General features: G+C 42.1%; 1 protein-coding gene across 1 annotated transcript in view; it reads left to right on the top strand.

The window, feature by feature from the left end:
- The window catches only part of UST (uronyl-2-sulfotransferase), a 285,491-nt gene that overhangs the window by 221,997 nt on the left and 39,497 nt on the right, over positions 1–23,997 (top strand). Inside the window, exons 6-7 of the mRNA XM_012655540.1 lie at positions 13,887–13,984; positions 15,834–15,991. Coding sequence (XP_012510994.1) covers positions 13,887–13,984; positions 15,834–15,991 — 256 coding nt within the window. The remainder of the gene's footprint in view (positions 1–13,886; positions 13,985–15,833; positions 15,992–23,997) is intronic.

Here is a 23,997-nt window from a genome sequence, read left to right as displayed (position 1 = left end):
GAGTGAATTTTTAAAAATTCATGCCCTTCCTCAGAACCTCTCAGTAGTAAAAGTATTTTAAGTTCCTTTGTTATTATTTTTATTTTTTTAAGCTGTCAGGACCGTATGTCTGAAAAAAATTCTTAGAATGTTAAAAAGCGTAATGGCAGTCAATGACAAGAATAGAAATGTAACCTTTAGATTCTAAAGCAGTGGCGGACAGGAAGCGGGTATGATTTAAAACTTTCTTAAACCAACAGAAGAAATGAAGAGAAAAAAGAGGCAGAAAAAAAAGAATAGCAAACCAACAAACAAAAAACCCCCCGTAAAATAAGATGCAGAAATAAATCCAAGTATTTCCATCATCTCAGTAAAAGTAAATGATTAAACTCTTCTACTAAAAACAGAGAGGTTCATTTATTGAAAATAGAGGCTGAAAAATAATGGGATGGGGGAAAGTCACCATTTAAAAACTAAAAGGAAGTATAGGAATAGTAATATGACATGTTTTAATATAAGACAAAGCATTAATAAAAAGGAACATCACATAAAAATAGAGAACCAACTACTAAGAAGATATTCTGTATAAATATTAGCATGGTTATGTATTATAAACTATAAATAAAAAAAGACCTACACAATTATTTGTTGGCTGCTTGAAGCCAGGAAGCTTAATATGATGCCTACGTATAGTAGATGCCTTAATTCATGATATAATTAAAGCATCTTGGCATTAGTTTGGTGAAGATTTCAGCTTGAATTGTTTAAACACAATGAGCAAATAATTTTGAGCAACCCCAAATTAAGTATCTCTGAAATAAAATTGCATTAGGCCATATTATGGCATCATAGATGTAAACCATATTAGAAAATTCTGGTTGAAAATGTAAAGTTAGAAGAATCCTAGTTTCTCTTGTGTTTCATTTCTAATAAATGGCATTAAAGATATAATAGCCCTTTTCCACTTCTTTTTTCCTCAGCATTCCTTCAACTAATCACTAAATTCAGTGCTTATAATTTATGATTATATAAAACTTACACCCAAAAATTTTTGCCAAAGACGTTAATGTTATTTTGATGTCCAACTTGGTACAAAATGTAGGACACTCAGTAGTTTTGTAAGTAACTCCCACTGGGGCTAACCTCTGCTTAAAGACATTCTTTGTACTAATGTTCCAGACATTGTATGTAGAAGGAAGGTGATTGTTAGCCAAAAACGCTATAATTATGAGAACTAGTGACTGATAATGTATTCCACTTTTACCTTTGAAAATGTTTGTACAAAAATGGGTTGGGCCCAGAGGTTTTAGACTAGAATCTGTAGACATTTATCCACCTAATAAAATAACCACACAACCTGGCACAGTTCTGCATACTTGGCAGCTCTTCCTGCCCTGGGGCCTGGAGTAGCACCGGTTCTGCAGGTGTGGCTTTCAGAAAGTTCAGAGAGTTGAAGGAGGGAAGCCGTCCCAGCACCCACCTGTGCGCAGTGCTCCTTCCTGAAGGCTCGGCTGGTGTCCTGGCTCTTTACAGACTCACAGGGCCTCTATTCATTCACGATGGATGCCGACAACTAAAACAATCAAGGAATTGACATGTTCTGCTGGAAATGCTTGATATTGACACTGCAGACCAAAATCACAATAACTTAAATTCCTTTTTAATAAACGATGCCACTTGTTTAAAAGATACTTTTGGCACTTAGAAAATAGATGCTACATAGCATTTAACATTGTACACATACAAAACCTACTCTTCCCCTTGTTAATGACGGTTTGATGGCCCCTCTTTCCTTGAAGGGCAGGTGGCCAGCAGAATAGAACTGTCACCACCCTGGACCCCAGGAAGGACAGGAAGAGGAAAAAGCTTTTCTCACATTGTTTTTTCCACGAGGTGCTCTTTACCTGTGGGAGCCGGCAGTTGTGACCCAGTTGTTGAGATCCGACTTCCTGGGCCCTGCAATCAGAATCACCTGCTTCTCTAGGGCAAGGGGAGGAGCAGTGTGATGGGGTGGAGCGTGACAGCCTGACGTGCACGAGGGGGCAGGCAGAGCTCGGAATGGCAGTGAGCAGGTTGAAGCAGAAGGGACGAGATGAGGTGCCAGTGGTGCCGCAGAGGATGGCCCGGAGCCCAGGAGCAGGCAATATCAAATCCTGCTCAGAACTGGTCCCGGAGACTGACTTGATATTCAGGAGCGAGACTGTTCCCTGGGAGGGGTACCTAGCAAAAGCAAATCAGAGCACCCTCCTCTAGAACCTAGATGAGCCAGGGGTACTGAGCAAGCTGCCAGGACAGAGGCTCAGACACAGGCAGCGAAATATGGCTTCGGTTACCAGCAGTGGGGAGGCAAGTGGGCCCCAAACTTGGAAACAAGGCAGAAGCGCAATCGGCAGAACTGGGGCACGGGACCAGGTGCGAGCCGATCCAATGTCCTGAGCCTCAGCGTGCTGGCCTAGAGCAATGCGTCTCAGCTGTAAAACCTTTACAGCAAATGAAGTCCTACAGAAAACCCAGTACCTAAACCCCGGTGAAGCAGAGCTCTTCTGGTGAGGGTACGGCAAGGGGTCCTGGAGCCCTGCCCATCTACTTCCCACCCACGTGGTTCTACTGTGTACCTGGACTTTTCCTTTTACTGGAACTCCTGACATCCGTCTTTCCTGGGCCTAGTATTGACCACAGAATTGGAGAGTGTTGAGTGGCCCTGGCTGTCAAGAAAGGAAGGTTCCAAAAGCTGGAGAATTCAGGATCTGACAGCAAGTTCAAAGTGACCCCTGGGAGCTGAGAGGGCAAAGAACACACGACTTGAGCAGTGTGATTTGTGGCACCCTCGGCAGCCATATTCTCCTGGTTTAGATAACCCCCCGCCTCTCACCGAGCTGACCCTGAACTTTGCTCAGTCAGTAAAGTAAGTGAAGTCTTCAGGTACTTCTCATTCGTGCCACAAGCTTTCACTGGATAAAGTGGTGGATGCGCAATAAAGGTTAGTCCCTCTCCCCCTCTCCTTCTCCCTCTCTCCTCCACCACTAGAACCTCATTTCCTGGGATTAAGGGATATTTCTGGGAAGTACATTGAGCTTGATCTCTTATTTATTCCTGTGTGCGCATCAATTTATGGGATCATTTCCAGATACCTAGCTGAGAGCTATTTCTGATGGGTAGGAGCTGGGGAAGGGGCCAGAGAGAGCATGAGAGCCCCAGATGCCTGTGGGACGTGCACAGCCCCCAGCAGAACAGGGACGTGTTCCCACTGACAAGGTTCCCACGGGCACAATCACACGAGGGAAGTGGCACATTGGAAGAGAGAGGAGAGCAGGCCTGAGGGTGGCTGCGATCCTCACGCCCTTGGGTTGGGCCTGGCTGAACCTGGCCTGAAGAGGGTGGCCTCGAGGGGATCCCTGCTGCGGCCCATGATCCCTTGTGACCAACTGGCAACAGCTGGCCAGGACCACCGCCTGCGGGCCACTCCCAGGGAGCATTGCTTGCGCTCATCCCACACCATAAACATCGAACAATCCTCCATCTCTCGTCTTTCCCACGCGCCATAACTACGGAGTCAGCACCGTCTGTTGTGACACAGTTTGCTCGTTTATCGCCTTCTGTCTTTAGTCGCCCTTTTGAGTATTATCCTGCAGCTTTTTCTGAATGATTGTTAGGAACTTCAAGTCCCAGCGGAGGGAATGAATGATGGATTCCTCTTAACTGGGTTCTATCACAAAATGATGGCTGACTGGGTGCATTCAACTGGTGCTCTTTAAGCATTCTACAGAGTGGTCAAGATGGCTTTCCAGGCTTCACATTTGAGACAGGAAGGTTTTTCTTGGCTGTCGGACAGAGATGCCGATCCGTCCCCAGCCCTAAGGAGCAGAAGAGCCTGAAAGGCTCAGAGGCCAAGTGCTTCCTCACTGTCCTCTTACATTTTTTATTTCCCTTTCTAACGTGCAGTGAGAACCCAGAGCATTTACTCAGTCTGTGTCTTCCTGTGTTGCCCTTACTCATAAACTTCTGTTTAAATTTGCCTCCTGGCTCTGTTAGGAGATGAACTGTTGATGCAGTAAGGTTCCTGCTGGTCTAGGGTGCCTTGCTGCGCAGTCCCTGAGTTGGTTATTTAATGAGAAGAGATTTTCCTGCTGATTTGCCATAGCCTTGATCGAGAAAAAGAGAAATCTCCCACAAAGGCAGGACGCTATGCTGCAAAAAACAAAGCATGTTTAATATTTATAGACATTTTAACATGTAAAAATGTTGCATTAATATTTGAGTCAAAACATAAGATACTATTATATCTTGAAGTAACGGGGGTTTGAAATGATTATTTCTAAGGTCTTAGATGTTTGCTGTTGAGCTTTCTGTGGCATCAATTTCTTTTCCGTTTCTTCATCTGTACATTATTAATGGGAGGAGAACTCTCCCTTGCTGAACAGCGTTCAGTTTAAGAGGGCAAATGGACCACAGCATTTAACGCTCTTCCAAGACCCCGTTAAGATGATGATAAGGAAATGTTAAAGGGTCAGACACAACAGTGAGGAGAACAAAAAGATTGAAACCGTGAACAAATACTTGGGACAGGGAATATGATGTTGATAACTGACAAAGAGAAGCCAGGAAGCCGCAGCCTGGAGTGCATTTGGAGGAGAAAATATAGCTGAATAAGAATTGGGTCTGCCTGATCCCGGGTGGGCTTGTTTGGAAAAGCCAGTCATGATGCAGGGCAGGTGTGAGGCGAGAGGCTGCCAGCAGAGGGTGTCACCTGAAATCTCCAGGTGGAGGAGAAGCCGTTAAACTTAGCCCAAGCCTACCTGGGAAACCCCAGCAGCCAGCAGCTGTCTCCAAGATGAAAAATTGGTTCTTTCCCCCAAAATATGAATGTCTGCAGAGAAAAGATCTCCCAGTCTGGGCATTAAGTAATCACCAGCAGGATAGTGAAGCCCTCCAGTTGACAAACCCTGCTGAAGTCAGCAGAGCCCCCCATCAGTTTCTATTGACTCATTAAATGAATGAGCAATAGAATGGACAAGCAGAGATCTGTGGATATTTGAAGAAAGACTACAGCTTAAAAGAGAGGGGCTAAAATAAGCAAACGGAGACAATAATCCTAGGAAAACAAGTTCCAGGAGAATGAAGAAAGTTTTAAGAGAGAACTTAGTTTCCTCAGAGAGATCGGAGAAAATACTACATCCATAAAAAGAGCAGGATGCCATAAAAAGGAAATCGGCATGTTATCAAGAAAGAATTCTTAGACATTAAAATATGGTAGTCACAATAAAAACTTCAATAGAAGGATATGGGAGATAAAATAAGTCTCTTAGAGGAAGAGCAAAAGGACACAGAGTAAGAAAAGATGAAAAAATAAGAATCGTAAAAGATCAATCAAGGTTCAACATCAAACTACAAAGAAATCTAGAATTAAAGACTAGAGAAGACAAAAGAGAGAATATTGTTTAAGCACACATACATAATACAAAACAAAACAATATTTCAAGCCTGAAAAACATGAGGCTCCAGATTAAAAGGACCTACTAAGTGTTCATCACAGTGCTTGGCCCACCATAGTGAAATTTCAGAATACCAAGGTTAAAGAGAAATTTTAAAGCACATGCACACACACACAGTATTGAGAATATTACTGGCAACAAATTCCTAACCACCAACATTGTAAGCTAGAAAACAGCAGAGCAAAAAGTTACTTGAGGAGGTGCTCCAGCAAAACAGGGGAGAAAAATCAAGCAATAGGAAGACGTAGACTCCAATTAAAGGGGATTCTTACCTCAGGGAATACAACTGAGAGGCAGAGAGGGTAGAAGAAGAGACAGTTACTTTTCATTATGAACTCTTTATAACATTTGCTGTTGAGTTTTTTTTTTTTTGACATGTACTTGTATTACCTTGACAAAAATTTTTGAATTTTTTTCAAGTAGCACATATACATTAAATAAGATTTTTGAGACTAAAAAAAAAGTATCCATAATTCCACCATCTCAAACTCAGCCATTGTTAAAATTTTTGGTCTGTTTTCTTCTAGTCTGTTTGTAAAACATAGTTTTTTTAAAAACCCAATAGGGTTGTAGTCATATTGTATACATAATTTTACCCTGATTTTCTCATGTAAGCATTTTTCTTATACGTATTCTTTTTAAACACTTTAATGACTGCAATTATTTACAGTGAAATAGATTACAGTTTACCTAATCTCTATAATTGAATTGCTTATAATTTTAAGTTTAAACAATACTATGATACATATTTTGCTATGAAAATAAAAATAGCCCTTGTCTGTTAGCCAGCTCGTCTCCATCTGGATGTTGTTATTTTTATTTGGTGAAGCTCCCCAAGTTTACCAGGCTGTCTGTGAAATCACTGTAGTTGTGGTCTCCACATCCCTGAAAAGCACCAACCCCCTTGACCGCGAAGACCTTGTTTTAGTAACACTGTGTTTAAACAAAAGAAGCGCAAGGATGTTTCTGGAGGGCAACATTTACAGCTTGCACAGGATCCTACCACAGGCGTGTCAGATGCTCAGTATGCTTTGCTGTCGTTGACTGAAAAGGGCCTACTGACATCTAATGAAGACTGAACCAGATACCAGATTGGTCCTCTTCTTATAATTTAACGTTTCAGGATAAATCTGTGGCTACTTCTTTTTCTTTAGTGTCATGCAACAGAAACTTGAAATTCACACTCTTGGAGTCCCAGTGAAGGACTTCAAAAAATGTTTGGTCTCTTGTGTCTGTAAGTGTTTCCATTTCAGGATTTAAGAGCTCCATAGGACTAGAACACCCCCCACCCCACCCCGACCCTGTAAATGAGGGTATTAGCAAAAACAGATGTGGACTCATCCAGAAACTCCTTATCTGCCAACCCAATATCAGACACACAGCATAAACTCAGAAGTGGTGTAGAGGACCCAAAGCCACCAAAACATATTCCACAGATATCCGCCATCTGACATCACATGCTATGCTCACAACAGGGAGAGCAGAGTGCTGCGGCACTTCCCAGGGGGCTGTATTGAGAATTCTGAAGGACACGTCCCATCTCAACTAGAAAGAGTGTGTCCTCAAGGACTCAAGCTGGACATGAGCATTGAATGGGAGAACGGTGGTGTCTGGCCACCTGCCACTTTCAAGTCCATTAAGGCTCACTAAAAAATCTTGCTTGACTCTTCTGGTTCTGGCTCAGAATTTTTTGCAAGGCTTAAAAAAGGCTTATAGGGAAGAGTGTGTGATGCAAAGATAGTTAGCTTAGACCACATCCATTCCATTTATCTCACTTGTCTAGCCCATTAAGTTGTGCTCTGCTTACCTTGGTCCACCTGTGGGTGGAGGATTCAAGTACTGCCTTGATGGGGAATGACACTCAGTCCATCTAGTCTCTCCCACTTCTAACTTAGCCTTGCTGGACCGTCCCAGCCAGCACAAGAAACTGTCCTTTTCCCTAGTATCTGTATTCTTAGAGTGTGAAGATTGGTTCCCAAATCAATTTTAAATCCACATTGAAAAAGACCTTTTTATATCGTAGTGTTACATTGTTTCATGAGCAGAGTAAGATGAGCTAAATAAGCCAAAAGTTCCACAGTGGTGTATTTTGCATAATACCATTTACTTTTCCAACAAATTGTGTTGTTTTGATCTAAAATAGGACATTTCATATTTCCATATTTTTCTTTCTGTTTTCTGAGTTAGCTGAAATCACTATTTTAAAAGCTATTGGGGTCTCTCTTCATTCATGGAGACCCACCCGTTCCTCTCTGTGGAACGTATTTTCACTTCGTTTCACTTTCTTCTTTCTTCCTGCTTTTCTGCAATGAAGGCTGCCCGTGTGGGAATCCTTCCTGTCTGCGTTCACTCCGTTGCACCGACGCTGCTTGCGGTTCTTCCAGACGGGAAGCCAAAGAATCAGGACAAACATTTCTCTTTCAAAAACCAACTCTGACATTTTGGTGCTGAAACCCAGGAGAAATAGGCACATTTCTCTCTCTCACTGTTTTTGCTTCCCTCTTGCAGCTTCCCTCGCATGCCCTGCCCCCCACCCCTTCGTCTCCGCTGCACCTGCCCAGGCCGGCCAAACTCCCTCCCCGCCTGTGCACCAGCTTCCTCTCTGGGGGGCTGCTAGTGTCAGAAGGCATCAAAAAAAATAATAAAATAATAAAATAAAATAAAATAAAAGCTATTGGAATAACGAGGAACAGTGTTTTTAACTGTAAGCCAAAGAAAAAAGGAATTGAAATGTTAACGGTATAATAAAGATGACATCATCTTCAGAGCTGAGTGGCACGTAAAATAGTTGGCATACATGATTTGTAATCTTAGTATAGGGTCTGTGAGGCAAGTATTATCGTCCCCATTTCACAGAAGAGGAAATTGAGCTTCTGAGAAGTGGACATTTGCCAAGGACTCCACAACTAGCAGGTAGTACAGCCTCCCCCTCTGAGTTTCATGAAAGGTGAAAAATTTTAAATGATAAATGCAGAGTGAAAGCCTTTTATTAACTTACACATTTTGGAATCAAAGAAATTACCACCTTTTCTAGGTCTTCAGATTACAAAACTATTCTTAAAATTTGGTTACTTTAGGGAACCAGGTACATCCATCCAAAGTTTCTTAGACTGAGATTATGCGGCTCAGCCCCATGTTACACAGATGGGGAAACTGAGGCTCAGGGATGGCATGATTTAGCTAAGGATGCCCCAGATAATTAGTTGCAGAGCTGAGACCAGAACCTGAAACTCCTTTTTCTCATTCAGGGACTTTTGCACGTGGCCTCTTAAGGAATATGCTGTGGAAGCATCTGGAAATCCTGCCTTCTACAGCCAGAGGCCACATGGACAGAGCTGTAAAAATACATCAATAAGTCTTTTTTCAACTGAGCATTTTTAAGACATGGCTGTATTATAAAATATCCTGTATCATAAAAGGATAAATAAAATATGAATAGTCTCTATTCATATTTTATTCACCTTTTGTGATAAAATTAACTCCACCTAGGATTTCAATTCTTCTACCCTTTCCAAAATTAAAACTAGACATCGAAGAGAGGCGGCAATTGTCGAGTTCTTGATCTGCAGAAAAATAAAGAAGCAGTTTCCTGTCTGAGACAGAAGCAGGTGAGAGGCCTGCAGGGACCTGACAACGCAGGGGGAGGAGGAGGAGGCCAGGGCTGGTGAAGGTCCGCCCTGGGGGGAGGGGCAGGGAGTGTCCAGGGCCCCGGTGTGGGATGCAGGGCCTGATCTCCGGAGCAAGCCCCAACATGGGTGAAACAAGTGTTGATACAGGGAGGGGCCCCTGCCAGGCGGGGTGGGAAGGTCCTTTTGGGATGCCAAGTGGCACTCGGTCCAGCTTGGAAGTCCTTTTGTGGGCACCATTATGAAGTCCGTCCACTTCTAACGGAACCCTGAGATCCCACCCTAAGGACTAAGACTGGTCAGAGTACCATGTCCAGGCTGGTAGATGAAGTGCGGGGCAGGGCACCCCTCCTGGAGACATGCAGGGTTCCAGCCACAGTGAAGAGAGTGTGCAGTGCTGGGCACCACAGCCCTTGTCCCCGGGACCCCACGCGCTGAATATGGCTGGCAGTGGATGGCCAGCGAGAAAGGGAGCCCACTCCCCTTCCTGGATCTGAGTGACCCCGACCTTGTGGCTGGAGTGTGCTAACTCTTCCCACCAGGAACCTGGGCCTGCTATTGGGCCGAAGGAAAGTCCTGGCAAGGGAGAGGAAGAGCGAAGGCAAGCAGTTACCTACTGCACAGAGGGCTCATGAAGAATGACCGTCTTCTCAGACTCTCCAGAGGTTCTCCTTTAACATGCAGATTCCTGGACTTGTATATAAGATGTCCTGGAAGTAGGGCCGGGGAGGTCACACTTTTTAATTAAGTGCCCCACCTGATTGTTACTCCTGCTGCACTGTCAGTGAGAGTCCCCCAAGGTGTTTGAACAGGGGAGTGACACGGATGAATTTGTCCTTCAGATAAGTTACTGGGGCAGCCATGAGGAGGGTGCACTCAGGGAGGAGAGGTGGAAGGAAGAGGTTGGAGCTGCTGCGACCAACCTGTGGGGCAAAGGGGAGCTGTGGTGTGGAATGGGTAGGAAAGGCAGGTCAGGAGCCGGGTGGAGGGGGTCAGGTTGCAGGGCAGGCAACTGAGTGGACGTGGAGAGGGTGAGGGAGGACTCCAGAAGGCCCCCAGGAGCTGGCTGCAGTGAGTGGGGCTTCCTGTGAGCCCAGCAGGCCCTTTAGAACTCAAAGGCGAGTGTCACTCATCATAGTTCATCCTGTGAAAACGGTACGAGAGCAAGTCAGTAAAAGATCATTTCACTATAAGATCCAAGATCCAAATAGAAGAAGAAAAGACCACAAAGAAAACCTAGGGGGACTGAGTGGATGCATTTTAAAACAGTTCAGTTTAGAATACATTTCAGCACAAATGAACTCATTTTTTTTGTAATGTTGGCAATTAAAAGGATTTCACAGTTATCTGGAATGCTCGCTCAGAGAGTCTATCTCATTTCCCTAATAATGTGAGAATCCGAGCAGCGTGGGCATTGCAGAGGTGCACATGGTGGATGCCGAGATCCAGGGACCAGATGAGCAAGTCGTAGATCAAAAGCTGGCAAGCAGGGTGGCTTGGCTAAGGGCATCGCTGTGATGACAATCTTAGAGAAAGTTTGAAATAAATACTAAAGTATTTCTTTAAAGCAAACTTACATTAGATGCACTACATGGAAGGAAAAAATGAAGTTGCATAAGCATTTTAAAAAATATATGTCCTAAGAGAACTTTGGTGTTAAAAGGTGATTGTAAATCGACACGGAGTAATGAAGCCTTACACCAAAAGATGAACTCATCACCACTGGGGGAACCTGAGGGTCCCCGGACGCTGAAAGGCACCTGTCAGACCAGGACACTCTAAGTGCAGCTGTGTTGAGACTCGTCCCATTCAGTTTCCCAGGAAGCTGAAATGTCACTTGCTGAAGGTCCCGGCCCGGGTAAGAGTGGACCATGCCAGTGGCCAGGAGCAGTTTCCCGAAGGCCCTGCTTACTGTGGCTGTAGCTAAGCAGCTGGCGGCTCAATGCCTGGGGCTTCACAGCTCATTTCTGCTTCCGCTGGATCTTCCGGCCCAGTCATCTTTTATTTATGTCCTCCGATAGCATTTCCGTAGCATGGCTTGTGATGAACACCATTCATCAACCTAATGGGCTCACGTGGAACTCTGAAATCCCCTGGGATCTGCCTTGCTCTAAGAAAAGGATTGTTAACTGTACTTTTTAAACTAGGAATTTATGTCTTCCCATAAACTGACCTTGTGAGGTTATTTGTGGATTCCAATTAAAAAAAAAAAGTGGCTTTCTTAGGTCTTAGTGCTTCATCAGCCCTCCCCCCACCAACCAGCCGGTGTCCTCTGCCCACTGCTGTGAGCCTCCGGCTGGGGCTGCTGGAGACGGAATCATGGCAGGGCCAGCAGGCGGAAGAGGCGTCTGCTTCCTTTCTTGCTCCCGGGGCTGTGTGTCTTGGCTCTCTCCTTCTGCCATTTATCCACTCATTCATTCAATATTTACTGCACCCTGCTTTTTCCAGGCAGGGTGCTAAGCGCCAGAGATGCAGTGAACAGTCTGTGCTCTCATGGACGTACAACCTGAACAAACAAGGGTGCAAGGACTTGTGCAAAGGCAACTCCGGAGAAGCAGCAGGTGCTGCGAGAATCTCTGTGGGGGGCTCTGGCAGTCTTTGCTCCCCTGCCCCTCCTGTTAATGCAGGACTCTGGGGGACTGAGTGCATATGTGACAGACCACAGGATGCCTGTGTCCCAGCACCATCACTTGACTGTGCCTGTCAGTGCGTGACCTCAGCAGATGGACACTGCCCTGGCCAGAGTAGCCCTGCACTCTGCTTCTCACCCAGCTCCTGGCTCCTTCCCACTAACTGCCGCTGCAGGGGGAGGCCACGGGTTACGGGGTCCCTGGGACCAAAGGCTCAGGTCCCTGGAAGGAGGAGGACTACCAGAGGAGACACAGTGTGAGTGTGAGGGAGGAGGGGGACTGAGAGCATCCCCATGGAGAAGCCAGACACCCTCCCACACAGGCTGTGATTTGTTTCACAGTGTGTATATCTCCTTATAGTTTTCCCATGAAGAAAGCAAAACACATTCATTATAATAAAAGCTAACATTTCAAAAATGAATAAAGTAAAAGTTCAGTGTATTCCCATCTTCCTTCATGCCTGCCACCAGAAATAAGCACTTTTCATATTATAGTTTGGTGTGCCTTCTTCCAGATATTTTAGAATTTATATAAATATATGTGTTTATTTTTATATTATCCTACATATTCATATTGTCCTGTAGTCTACTTGTTTTCATTTGAAAATTTAACAAGGACGCTTTTCAGGATGGTGCTTTGAGATGCTCCTTATCCTTTGCAGGTATCCAGTATTTCACTGCATGAACGTAACGTAACTTCTCTTGAAAACGATCCCCCATTAATGAACATCTAAGTTCTACCATATTTTGTTGTAATAAATCTTGCAGCAATGAATATCCCTATCATACATCTCTCTGTGTCAGATTCTTCTTAGAAAGGTATTTTGGGTCTAACATCATGCATTTTTAATGGGTTTTCATACACAATGAGATGCTCTTAACCACTTTTCACTTAACCGCGTGGCTGGGTGGGCTGATGTGCCTCACTCTGCCTGCTTCTCATATATTCCTGTCTGGAAATACATGGTGCACTTCTGCTGCCCACGGTAAACTGAGGTGATTGAATACATTCAAGTGTGTTTGTTGCCGACTCTGTTTATTTCAGTTGGATTTCTTGTTGTCATTGAATAATTTATTTAACTAGTATATAAGTCAAAGAAATATGAGGAGATTGTTGTTAAAAGAAAGGATTGTTGTTTAAAAAAAGTGTAACTTATACTTTTTCCCGTTCCCAACTCAAACTAAAAAACTTTTAATAGCTAACCACCTACCTCCATCATATTAGATGTGGTGGCTTCGACCAATCATAAACTCAGTCCATCACCATGTTTGGGAGTTGTATCCACTCTTAACCTGCCTTGCTGATACTGTCTCTGGAAAAACATCCCACAGCTGTTTGGTTTGTTTGTAACTTGGGTGATCTTTTCTCCTTAGAAATACCTGAGACTAGGCATATCTTATTGAGGGTATCCAATGATAAAAGTTGGTTTTGAGCCCTTCTCCTCACCCCACTGAGCCATTTCAAGCTCCTGCAATGCTAACAGAAACACCATGTTTAACCTCACATAAGGGAAACAGAAAATGTGGAAGCTGCAGCTGTTGCCTTTGAAAGTGAGAGGATGTCTATATGTAAACACCCTGTCACTTTGTAACCTCACGTAATATTATAAATGATTTTACAGCCCCTCTAAAATGTACAACCCTTTATGAGACTATTGTGGGTGATTAATTGTTTGTTGGACACATGGATACACAGGAAAACACATTTCTACAGGGTTGGCCATCCAGGTGTCTGATTAAGTCAGAATTAGTTAAGAATGAAGGCATAGTGAATTCAATCAACAAACATTTATTGAGTGCCAACTGTATACCTACCAGTTGGCTGGCAACTGCTGGGGCCACCACAAAACACAACGGGTACAACTGCTCTAAAGATGCTGGGGACCCAGCTAAAGTCTTCAAGCCACTGGGAAGTGCAGAGATGCAGTTCACTCAGCAGAGCAATCACTCCCTGAAATGGCCGGGCGAGGTGTGTGCGTGGCCAGTGGGGCGGGATGTTGGGAGGCAAAAAGAAAGTGTTCTCATGAAATCTGTGAGTTCTCTACATCTTCTCAAGGCTTGCCCATGTAACTTAAGCATTAATTTTACTTAAACCGTGTGGCATTGGACAGAGCGCTGCAGAGACGACGCGACATCTCGCTGCTGTGCTTTCTCTTCCAGGATATCAACGAGTGCATTCTCGAAAACTACCCCGAGTGTTCCAACCCCAGGTTATTTTACATCATTCCGTATTTTTGTGGACAGCATCCCAGATGCAGGTAAAGACGAAAACAGGTTCATGGCTTGTGCACGTGCACAAGAGCAGAAAACCCACCAGACTGGCACTGTGGGAATCTTTTGTATCCCTGGTCTCTCAGCCTTCTGGAATTCAGCTTATATGTACTATTAATCTTTAAAGATACCATTTGAGACTCTGAATGTTTTATAAATAATGAAATTTAAAAATCAGGGTCTGACAGAGCCCTCGGGGGACCACTCTATAAAGCTGGGTAACTGGAACCAAACCCTTGTTTATATGTAAAACAGCTGTCACTATAGAGCCAAGAGTTGGTGTAGACCAGGTCCACATACACGGCCTGCTCCTCCCTGGTGTCTGTACTTAACCAGCAACCGTCCCTGCCCTGGTGGCATGTCTGCTTGGGTCTGAAACACTGGACATTCACACCCGCAATTGGATAATTTCTTTCTCATGAGACATCCTTAGTAGACAGAGAGGAAGGTGCTTTCTAGTGATCACCTGTCAACCTTTCTAGCCTAGCAAAGAAATGGCAGCCACATGAAGGATTTTCTTTGCTTGATGGACAATAAACCCTGTTACCAGAAGTGACTTTATGGCCCAAAGGAAACATCGATTAAAGGGTCCTTGTGTTTCTGAAGAGGCCAAAGGAGCCTGCTCCTTCTGAATGGCAAGGCCTTCATTGCACTTCTGCTTACGCTGCGATTTCCAGTTCGTTGTTGTTGTTGATATTGCTGTTTTGTTTAGTTTACCATAACACGAGAGTTTGCTTATGGTCCAAATTCTGGGACTAAGAGTGTCAGTTTTCTGCTTCATCAACTTCCTGAGTTTAGGTGGCCTCTGCCTGCCCCCCACACACCTGACCTTTGCCCTAATAATAAATACCTCCTGGTTCATGTTTAATGCTTCAGATACTGGGAAGATTTGAGGCCAGGTGACTCACTTTCTGATCGCGATGAAGATATTCATTCTAAGAAACATAATTTTAACTCCCTAAAATATTTTTGTTATTTTTTAAATGTTATTTAAAATATTTAAAATATTATTTTATTATTTTTTAAGTTGCATATTTCCTAATCTGGGAGAGATTACTCACGACTCCTTGTCTTGATACACACAAAATGACCTTCAAAACTCTTTCAGAATGTCACCTTGTTCAACCTTTACAGCAACACTTGAGCTAGATAAGGGCTGTTATTACCATTTTTCAAAAGAGAATCCTGGCTTGCCCCATGTCCCCCAAACGGTAATGACAGCCAGGCTGGAGCCCAACTCCTGGGTTCTTCTCACTTATCTAAGTGTCAGTTCAGAGATCTGGCCCACAAATGAGATTAGGCTGTTTTCCCTCTGTGATTTAAAACAAAACAAAACAAAGATTTCTCTCTAAACTCTTTAACAACATAAGTTGATTAGCTGGCATGACCTGACACCTATTTTGATTTCTACATAAATACTGTGTTGGTAAATTTCGTATTTCAAAATGTCTAACTTCATTTAATTGGTTCAGTGTGGTCCTCCTATTAAAAAGTATTCTAATCCCCCTTGGTCAGTGTGTGTTAGCACCTCACTGCCTGTGTCTGTATCCGTCTTCCCACAAACGCTTAGGCAGGGCCCCCTGGGTTCAAGCCCCTGGGCTGGACTTTATGCACAGATGAAAGTGACAGAGGAGGGGACAGTGAGCAGGGCAGGGGACACCAGCTGGAAAGACGGAAAGGGATTTGGATAGGGCTGCATCTGGGCTGGTCCTCGAAGGAAACAGGATTTGGACTTATGCAAATGGGGGCAGGGTAGAAGGGATGAACTTTCAGTATGTTGTTGCTGCATTTCAAAAATGGATCTCTGATTTAAAAATAATTTTTATATCCATAAAGGGAGCCTGGTGAGTGGGCCCTTGAAAGAGCAAAGCTGAACGTGAATGAAAACTTCCTGCTCGTGGGGATTCTCGAAGAGTTGGAAGATGTGCTGCTTTTACTGGAAAGATTTTTACCTCATTACTTCAAGGGCGTGCTCAGTATCTACAAAGACCCAGGTAAGTCCATCTGTAAGCAAGCTCTTCTCCACGAGAGGTCTGTTTCAAGGGGGACTCACCTTGAAAAGGCCTCAGGAAATAAGAGAGTGAAATGATGATCTCTTCTGCTAATGAAGGGCAGCTCCCCTGCCTTGCAAAGAAAGGTTAGAACCACAAGTTGCAGATTCCAAAACCATGAGCTTCAGGTCCAAACGTAAAATCACCATGTTCTAAAGGCTTGATGGCTCCATTTCTTGTCCCCGTGGAAACTAGAATTGGCAACCTCCTCCATCAGCCTTGTCCTGAGCGTGTTGCTAGGATGAACAAACAAATCTGCAGCGTGCACACCTGGAGTCCATTGGTGGAAACAGGCGTAAGTACGGAAGAGCCATCCTTGTGATGAATTATCTCTGGCCCGACTTCCATTTGACAAAAGCGCTCTAGCGTATAAAATCCTGGCAATAGAACAGATAGAGCAGCAAATTGAAAATACAATTATGATTTTATTCTAACAAACCAAGTGGTCTTCAAATAGAAGCAAGAAATAGGATGTGGCAAGGCAATTACGAGGGTTGCCCATAATATCGTTGTAAATATAATTACTTTCCAAATCCATCATTTATTTTCTTTCTCATTATTATTTTATCGGGAGAGAAAGACAAATGACATTGTTTGTTTCTTTCCCATTCTCCTTAATCTACTGCTGCCACAACAAGCCTTGCATACTCGTTCACCGATGATGGCGTTCTGCATTGCAGAAATAAGGGGCAGATGAAAAGCTCCCCCAGTTCAGTCTGCTGCCTCTCATTCCACAGCCAAACAGGGACCATAGCCAAACTATGTCTGCATCATTGGCAAGTACCAAGACCCAGGTAAACTGGTTTTTGTCCAGAGAGCCCTTGATCCTGTAAGGTTAAAGTTAACGTAGGGTTAAGGTTAAGGTTAACGTAAGGTTAAAGTGGCCCTACCACCACCATCCAGTGGAGGTGGATGCTGCCTTAGTCTCCCAACTTATTCAGAGATAAAATCTCATCTATCTACTTGCAGGAACATGACCAAAAATCTCAAGATATGCCCTGTAGGTGTGTCTACTCAGCAAGAAATGTGGTTTGAATAGCTGGAAGCATAATAACACCTTAAAACAGTTTTTGAAACTAGGACTTCTTTTGCCTTTCAACAACAGCAATTTAAAGAGTTTACAGAATTTAAATTTAAAAAATTTAAAGAGCTCTAATGTGTCTGATTTTTAGTTCTATAAGACAATATAGGCTCTGCCCTTTGTGCAAGGAGAGGTCTTGTCCTAAATTAGACTCCTTTGAAGAAAAAAGGTTTACATTAATCGTTATCATTGTCTCCTTTTGGCTTTATCTTGTATGGCTTGTGTGTGTGTGTGTGTGTGTGTGTGTGTGTGTGTGTGTGTGTGTAATATACAGTATGAGATAAAAGGCTGACTGAATCCTGGTGACACATAGTTGTTAAATAAAATGAACACTCTTGTCCCAGCATTTGGGCAGAGGATCAGTGAGTCAACATTAGAGTCCTCTTCCGTGTCACCCATCATCATCCTCCATCCTAAATTCTGGAACAGACAACATTCACTGGATGCAAAACGCAGCACAAGGGGTGTGGACCTGATAACTCAGATGAGGATGTTTTTATCTTTGTTCTTTTTAAATACAGATAAACCACCCACAAAAAGCTTAGCCCAAAGGGCCCACTTACCTGGATGATGTCGGGGTGTATCATATTGACGTCCTAACTATTTTCTCCATGTAAACATGTGACTTCTCAGAAATTGTGGGTCTTTATCCTACCATCTGAAAGCACATTAATTAAATCAGAAAAGATTTCTGAAAATTGAGTTATTATTAGCTCTTTTACCTTCAGCCACAATCTTTCCACCTATAAATTAAAGACTTTTTTCCCCTTAGAGTTTGGCATAGCAGTATATTAAATATCTCAGAGGAATAAGGGACATCTGGTATTCCTGTGTAGTGGGATGTAGGTTTCCATAAGCCAGTCCACTTGGCCAGTCCACACCATCCAGCTGTACTAGCAGTTAAAATACTGAAACGCTTCGACGCGGCCTCCAGGGTGCACCTGCCACCCTGGCAGCCCCCCTCCTTCTTCCAACTCTGAAGTAACGAAAGGGGTGATTCATGGCACAGAAGGGGCCTTCAGGCCCTGGCCCAGCCCTACACTCAGCAACTGTTGTGAGTTCAGTTTCTGAGTGGGACTGGTTGTTAAATATTGTGAATATCACCCCAGTATAACTCTCTCAGCTGCCGCACGGCATGTGCCCAACAAAATGAACCTTTGAGTTGATGCTTCAGTAACGTCTACTGTGTTCTGTGGTCTCTTGGGCATCTTCTTGTGATTTTTTTCTATGTTAACATTGAAGGCCAAGCAAGTTCCTCTGTCCCGAAGTTTCTCTGCCCTCCCTCTAGGCAGAGGACGAGAGAGAAACATACACTCCTGGCCAACTTCCCTATATATTTTAGCCTCTACGAAGGCTGAGCACCTGTATTGTTTTCTCATCGCCAAGTTGGTGAGTTGGTGTCAAATACGTTAAAGGGAGAGTAGCTGCAAATTACTTTAGTCATTTCACTCGCGTGCATCTTTAATCACATTCACATATTACAGCCACTAAAGTCATCGCTTTTGCCCTTTACTGAAGAATTTTATAACTGAACAGAGGACAGGGAGAAGAAAAACTCAAATCGACAATACTAAGGGATCCAGGGACCCTTAAATCATTGTAGATTAACTGATCATCTGAAGAGCCGAATTAAGATGCAAATTGCTACTGGCCATTTTTCTTCGGTATTTGTCCTGTTATTGAGGGAAAAAATGCAGGTGTGTGCTGATTTTTAGTAACCCCTCTCCAGCAATACTAAAAATATGTACAGCAGTGTCATTACTGAAGAAAATGCACTAATAACAATGATAATTAGGAGCTAGTAAAAACAGTAATGTCTGTAAGTCAAATGGGTTGTCACTTCTTTTAGATTGGAATGATATTCATTAATTCTTTCAAACCAATACTAGTTGTGCCAGTGACTCACCATTCAGAGAAGGTAACAACTTTCCTAAATTACAGCTTGACTGTTTCCCTCCTGTTCATTTCTTGTAGAAGGATATGCTGATATCAAGTAAATTTGTCTCCTACCAAAAATTTTTGAGAAACTTATCCTTTAGAAATTTTTTAAAAAGTAGTTATTTTCTATTAACATTTGTATTCTGTGGAGACAGAACAGTGTATCTCAGAAGTTTGTGATAGTAAGAACTTAAGATCAACTAACAATTAAAGTTTTAGCATGATGGATAACCAAGAGAATATGCTTATGTGTTTCTTACCAGCCGGGTGGCAGTTGCTGATACTGGGGTGAGTACCTTAGAGCGAGCACTTGGAAGATTCTGCTCAGTCCAGGGTATGGGTTTGAATTCAGGAGAAGCAAGACCCAAACTGTCTTTCCTGGGTTAGAGCAACCTCACTGGTTTAACATATACAGTCTCGTTTTTTTATTGATTGATCTCTATTCCGTTTGCTTATTACTTATAACCTTTTAAAAATGAGAAAATGAAGCCAGCCCAGAGAAGTCAAGAGACCAAAATACAGAAGTGAGGGGCAAGATTCACATATTTCTGAGCCATGAGCACTAATGTATTTATGAATACTTTCTCTCCCCAACTCTTAAAACCTGACATGCTGCTGCAAGCTATCAATATTTCTCTTAGTCCTAAATTTTAGAAACTAAAATTTCAGGTAAAGGACAAAATAAATAAGCAAATTAAAGATAAGGAACGTGAATATTTGTAATAGGAACAGTCAGGTGAACATCCCTCATCTACACACTTGATTTGGCAAATAACCAAACTGTTCTGGTACAGCAGCGCCACCTAGCGCCCACACATGGAACTATATGACCTAATATTGACCCATTACCTTCCTTCTTCCTAGGGACTTGAAAACTCATGTGTCCAATCCTTTTACCTTGTATTTTAAATACTTTCCATTGGTAGCATTACATCAGTATTCATTTTCAACTTATTTCCATTCCAAATGTAAAAAGTGGAGCCACAGTAGTGAATTTACTGGACTTTTGTGGGCTACTTTGAGAATCTGGTCGCCAACTATTACAAAGAAAAAAATGTGTAATGAATTACAAACAAGTGATTTAAATATTGACTTTGAGGATTTAAGTTCATTTATAAGCTTAAGTTCATTTATAAGTTTATATGTAAATATACATATATAAAATATATTTTTAAAATATATTTTAAAATATTTTTGTAAACAATGATGACAAATACAGTACAAATTTGCATTGCAGTATTCAAATCTAAAGTCATTCACTAGAAAATAATAATAAATGTGCAGAAGAATTTTTTATCTTTTTTAAATTTCAGAATATTCCAGGGGGTACAAATGTTCTGGTCACATGAATTGCTTTTGTACTGTTTGAGTCAAAGTTATAAGTGGGCCCATCACCCAGATGTGTGCATTGTATCCATTTGGTGTGGATTTACCCATCCCCCCCACACTCCCACCTGCTTGATTTCCAATGAATGTTATTTCCATAGGTGCATATAAGTGTTGATCGATTAGTTCCAATTTGATGGTGAGTACATGTGGTGCTTGTTTTTCCATTCTTTTGATACTTCACTTAGAAGAATGGGCTCCAGCTGTATCCAGGTTAATACAGGAGGAATTAGTTCACCATTTTTTTATATTTTATTAATCCACTCATGTATTGATGGGCACTTGGGTTGTTTCCACATCTTTGCAGTTGTGAACTGTGCTGCTATAAACATTCTAGTGCAGGTGTCTTTTTTATAGAATGTCTTTTTTTCCTTTGGGTAAATACCAAGTAATGGGATTGCTGGATCAAATGGTAGGTCTACTTGTAGCTCTTTGAGGTATCTCCATACTACTTTCCACAGAGGTTGCACTAGTTTGCAGTCTCACCGACAGTGTATGAGTGTCCTTGTCTCTCCACATCCATGCCAACATTTGTTGTTTTGGGACTTTTTGATAAAAGCCATTCTCACTGAAGTTAGGTGATGTCTCATTGTGGTTTTGATTTGCATTTCCCTGATGATGAGAGATGTTATTTTAAATAGTATGCTACAGAAGTAATTCAAGTTTTCATCCATCTATATCAGTAAAAATGTCAGACTGAATTAAAACAAATACCAAATGATGAAAGATTGGCCTGTTTATAATAAAGAAAAGTCATTCTTTAAGAAAAGAGCACTGAGTTGGTACTTAGGAGGAGCGTCTGGTTCTCTTTCTGCCATGGTTCTGCCCATATCACCCCGGGCAAATGCAGTTTTCAGTGGATGGTCTTTAAGATCTATATTATTATGACTGTAATGTATCATGTAGAAGGCTGTAAAGCTTCTTGTTCTCTTGTGTTAGTCAGCACATTGATGAGGTGCTTTTACCCCCGCAGACAGTCCCCATTGCCTTAGTAATTCTCAAGTTTAGTTATGGGGCTGTCACCACCTAGAGGACAGGACAGAACCCTGGATGAAGGGTTATTCGTTTAGAATTTGTTCTTCCCTAAAGCTGTTGATGTTGAAGTGCCCAAGACAGGGATCCCAACTCAAACGCTCTGGCCACGATTTCCACCCCTTTCTCTCCGTTACCACATACATCTCTGTGGAGAAGATGGTGTATCATAGTGATTAGAGCACAGGCTCTGGAATAGACAGGCTGGGTGTTAGAGCCACTCCTCCGCTTGTTAACTGCCTAACCAGCGGCAACGTGTAGCCCCTCTAAGCCTCATTTTCCCCCATCGGTGTAAGATGTATAAATAATATTATCTACTTCATAGGGTTGTTGTGAGACTTACACGATCAAATCCATGCAGAGGCCTCAGCCCAGCCTTACCAGATGAAGAGGGTTCAGTAATTAGCTATTAACCTGCCCACCAACCACAACACGAAAGAGAGACAGGGCTATGTCTGAGAGCAACTAGGACTTCAAGCTCTCTTTGTAACTTCTACATGAAGGAAAGAAAGAGAAAAAGGAAGAAGGAATGATAAGAAAGAAAGAGAGCAAGAAAGAAACAAAAACAGAAAAGAAGGAAGAAGGAAATGATGAACCTTGACTTATTTCATCAGCTACAGCTGATCTGACTAGGAGATTGCAAGGCTTTAAGAAATAACATTTCTGTATTACTGACTTAGAAAGAGGGGAACAGTTATATTCTGGTCGATACCTTGTTCCTGAAACAATCACAGGGGATAAATTACTGGGAATACAGGGTATCTCATAGGGACATAGGGAAAATGGAAAATTGTAGCTAAATGTACCTTTATTTACAAAATATTCGTTACAAAATTTTACCTTTGTATGGAGACTTTTGGGACTCCCTACATTACTGCAGTGACATGCTGAGGGGCTGAAGGACACACATAATCCAGGTTACTGAGTTTTTTTAATCATCTGTTTCTATTCGTAGACTCTTACCAGAAATATCAGGAAGTTAAGACCTTTAACTAAAGGAAACCCACCATTGAGATGTGATTGGGGCCAATCACCCCTAACTTACGCCAAATGGTGAATTTTGCAGACTATTATATACCATGTTATTTCATAGATATAGGATGAGTGCCCAAAGATTTGATAGTTTTTATTTTAAGACCGCTAAGATTCAGTTCTTGAAAAACGATTTGTTTTCCATGTGCAGAATTACACGCTTCAGAACACTAAATTAATGAATTAATAACCTTTGTCCAGCAGGTGGCGATGTCGCTCCATTTTCTCAAGAAGTACACATTTGCATCTGCAGACAGCAGTTTACATAATGCTTGAACACAGATGTACAATTATGTTCAATTTGAGCCCTAAAAGTGGGATTTTGAATATAAAAAGGATTCCAGGTTCAATTGATTGCAGTAGTACAAACTGCATTTTATGAGAGCTCATGGCGAGTGAGGGGAGGGAGTGGAATTTTGCAATCAAATAAGTTTATGTGAATTAAATATATATATATATATATTTACACACATACACACACACACACATATATGTATATATATATAGATATACCATTAACTCTGGTTTTGCAAAGGGAAAAATCCATCATTCTACAAAGCCTGAATTAAACAGATGCTGTCTTTCATCTTTCATTTCCTTCTTTTATTTTCCACTTCCTGTTGATTTTGTATGACAACAAAACTCAAAAATACTCTGGACAAACATACAATGATAGGAGAAATTCAGATTCGCTATCTACAGAAACCAATGCAGTTTTCAAAATAACTCAATTATTTATAAAAGTAAAACTCCACTTTGCTATTGATTCATTTACCATCAATATTCTCCATAAAGATTTTTTTTCACCAGGACTGTCCTAGGTTCAGATTCTAATAATGTTGGCACCGGATCCCATGTGTGTGTGTGTGTGTGTGTGTGTGTGTGTGTGTGAACACCCATCCATGTTTGAGCAATTAGACTCCTTACTATACAGCACTCATATCTGAGTGAATAGTCTTAGATCACAAAAACAGTAACAGTTTCTAAGTCATAATTATTTGCATAATAAGTTGCAGTTATAAAACATTTTTATATAGATGATCTCATTTGATTCTTAAATCCTCTGAAGTTGAGAAAAACAAATAGTCTTTTTCTCATTTTTTGAACAAGGAAACCAAGGTTCAAAGAGGCTAAACAACCTGCTCACGTTCAAGAAGTCCTAAGTGACCACACCGATATTCAAGATTCTATCCCAGAAATACCACAAAACACCATAAACTTGTGACCCTCTAAAACTATTCTTCATATTTAATCATTAATTCAGACATTAGTGGATATTAAGCATTCATAGTGCGTATTGCAGTTGAAGGTAAGAGCTTAAAAATTATAGATTATTTCTGTTCACCAAGAAACATGAGTTCAGAAATCATCATAGATCATCAACATGTTATCTTAAGCCGGTGCTTGATAACCCACACAGAAGAAAATAATTTTGAGAATGGTTCTACCTGACAGCACCTGATACCTTTCTGGTGGGGGT

Source organism: Propithecus coquereli, unplaced genomic scaffold (assembly GCF_000956105.1).
Source record: "Propithecus coquereli isolate 6110/MARCELLA unplaced genomic scaffold, Pcoq_1.0 Scaffold48, whole genome shotgun sequence".
NCBI lineage: Eukaryota > Metazoa > Chordata > Mammalia > Primates > Indriidae > Propithecus > Propithecus coquereli.
Note: the sequence above shows the minus strand (reverse complement) of the source record. Positions and strands in the feature narration are given on the sequence as shown.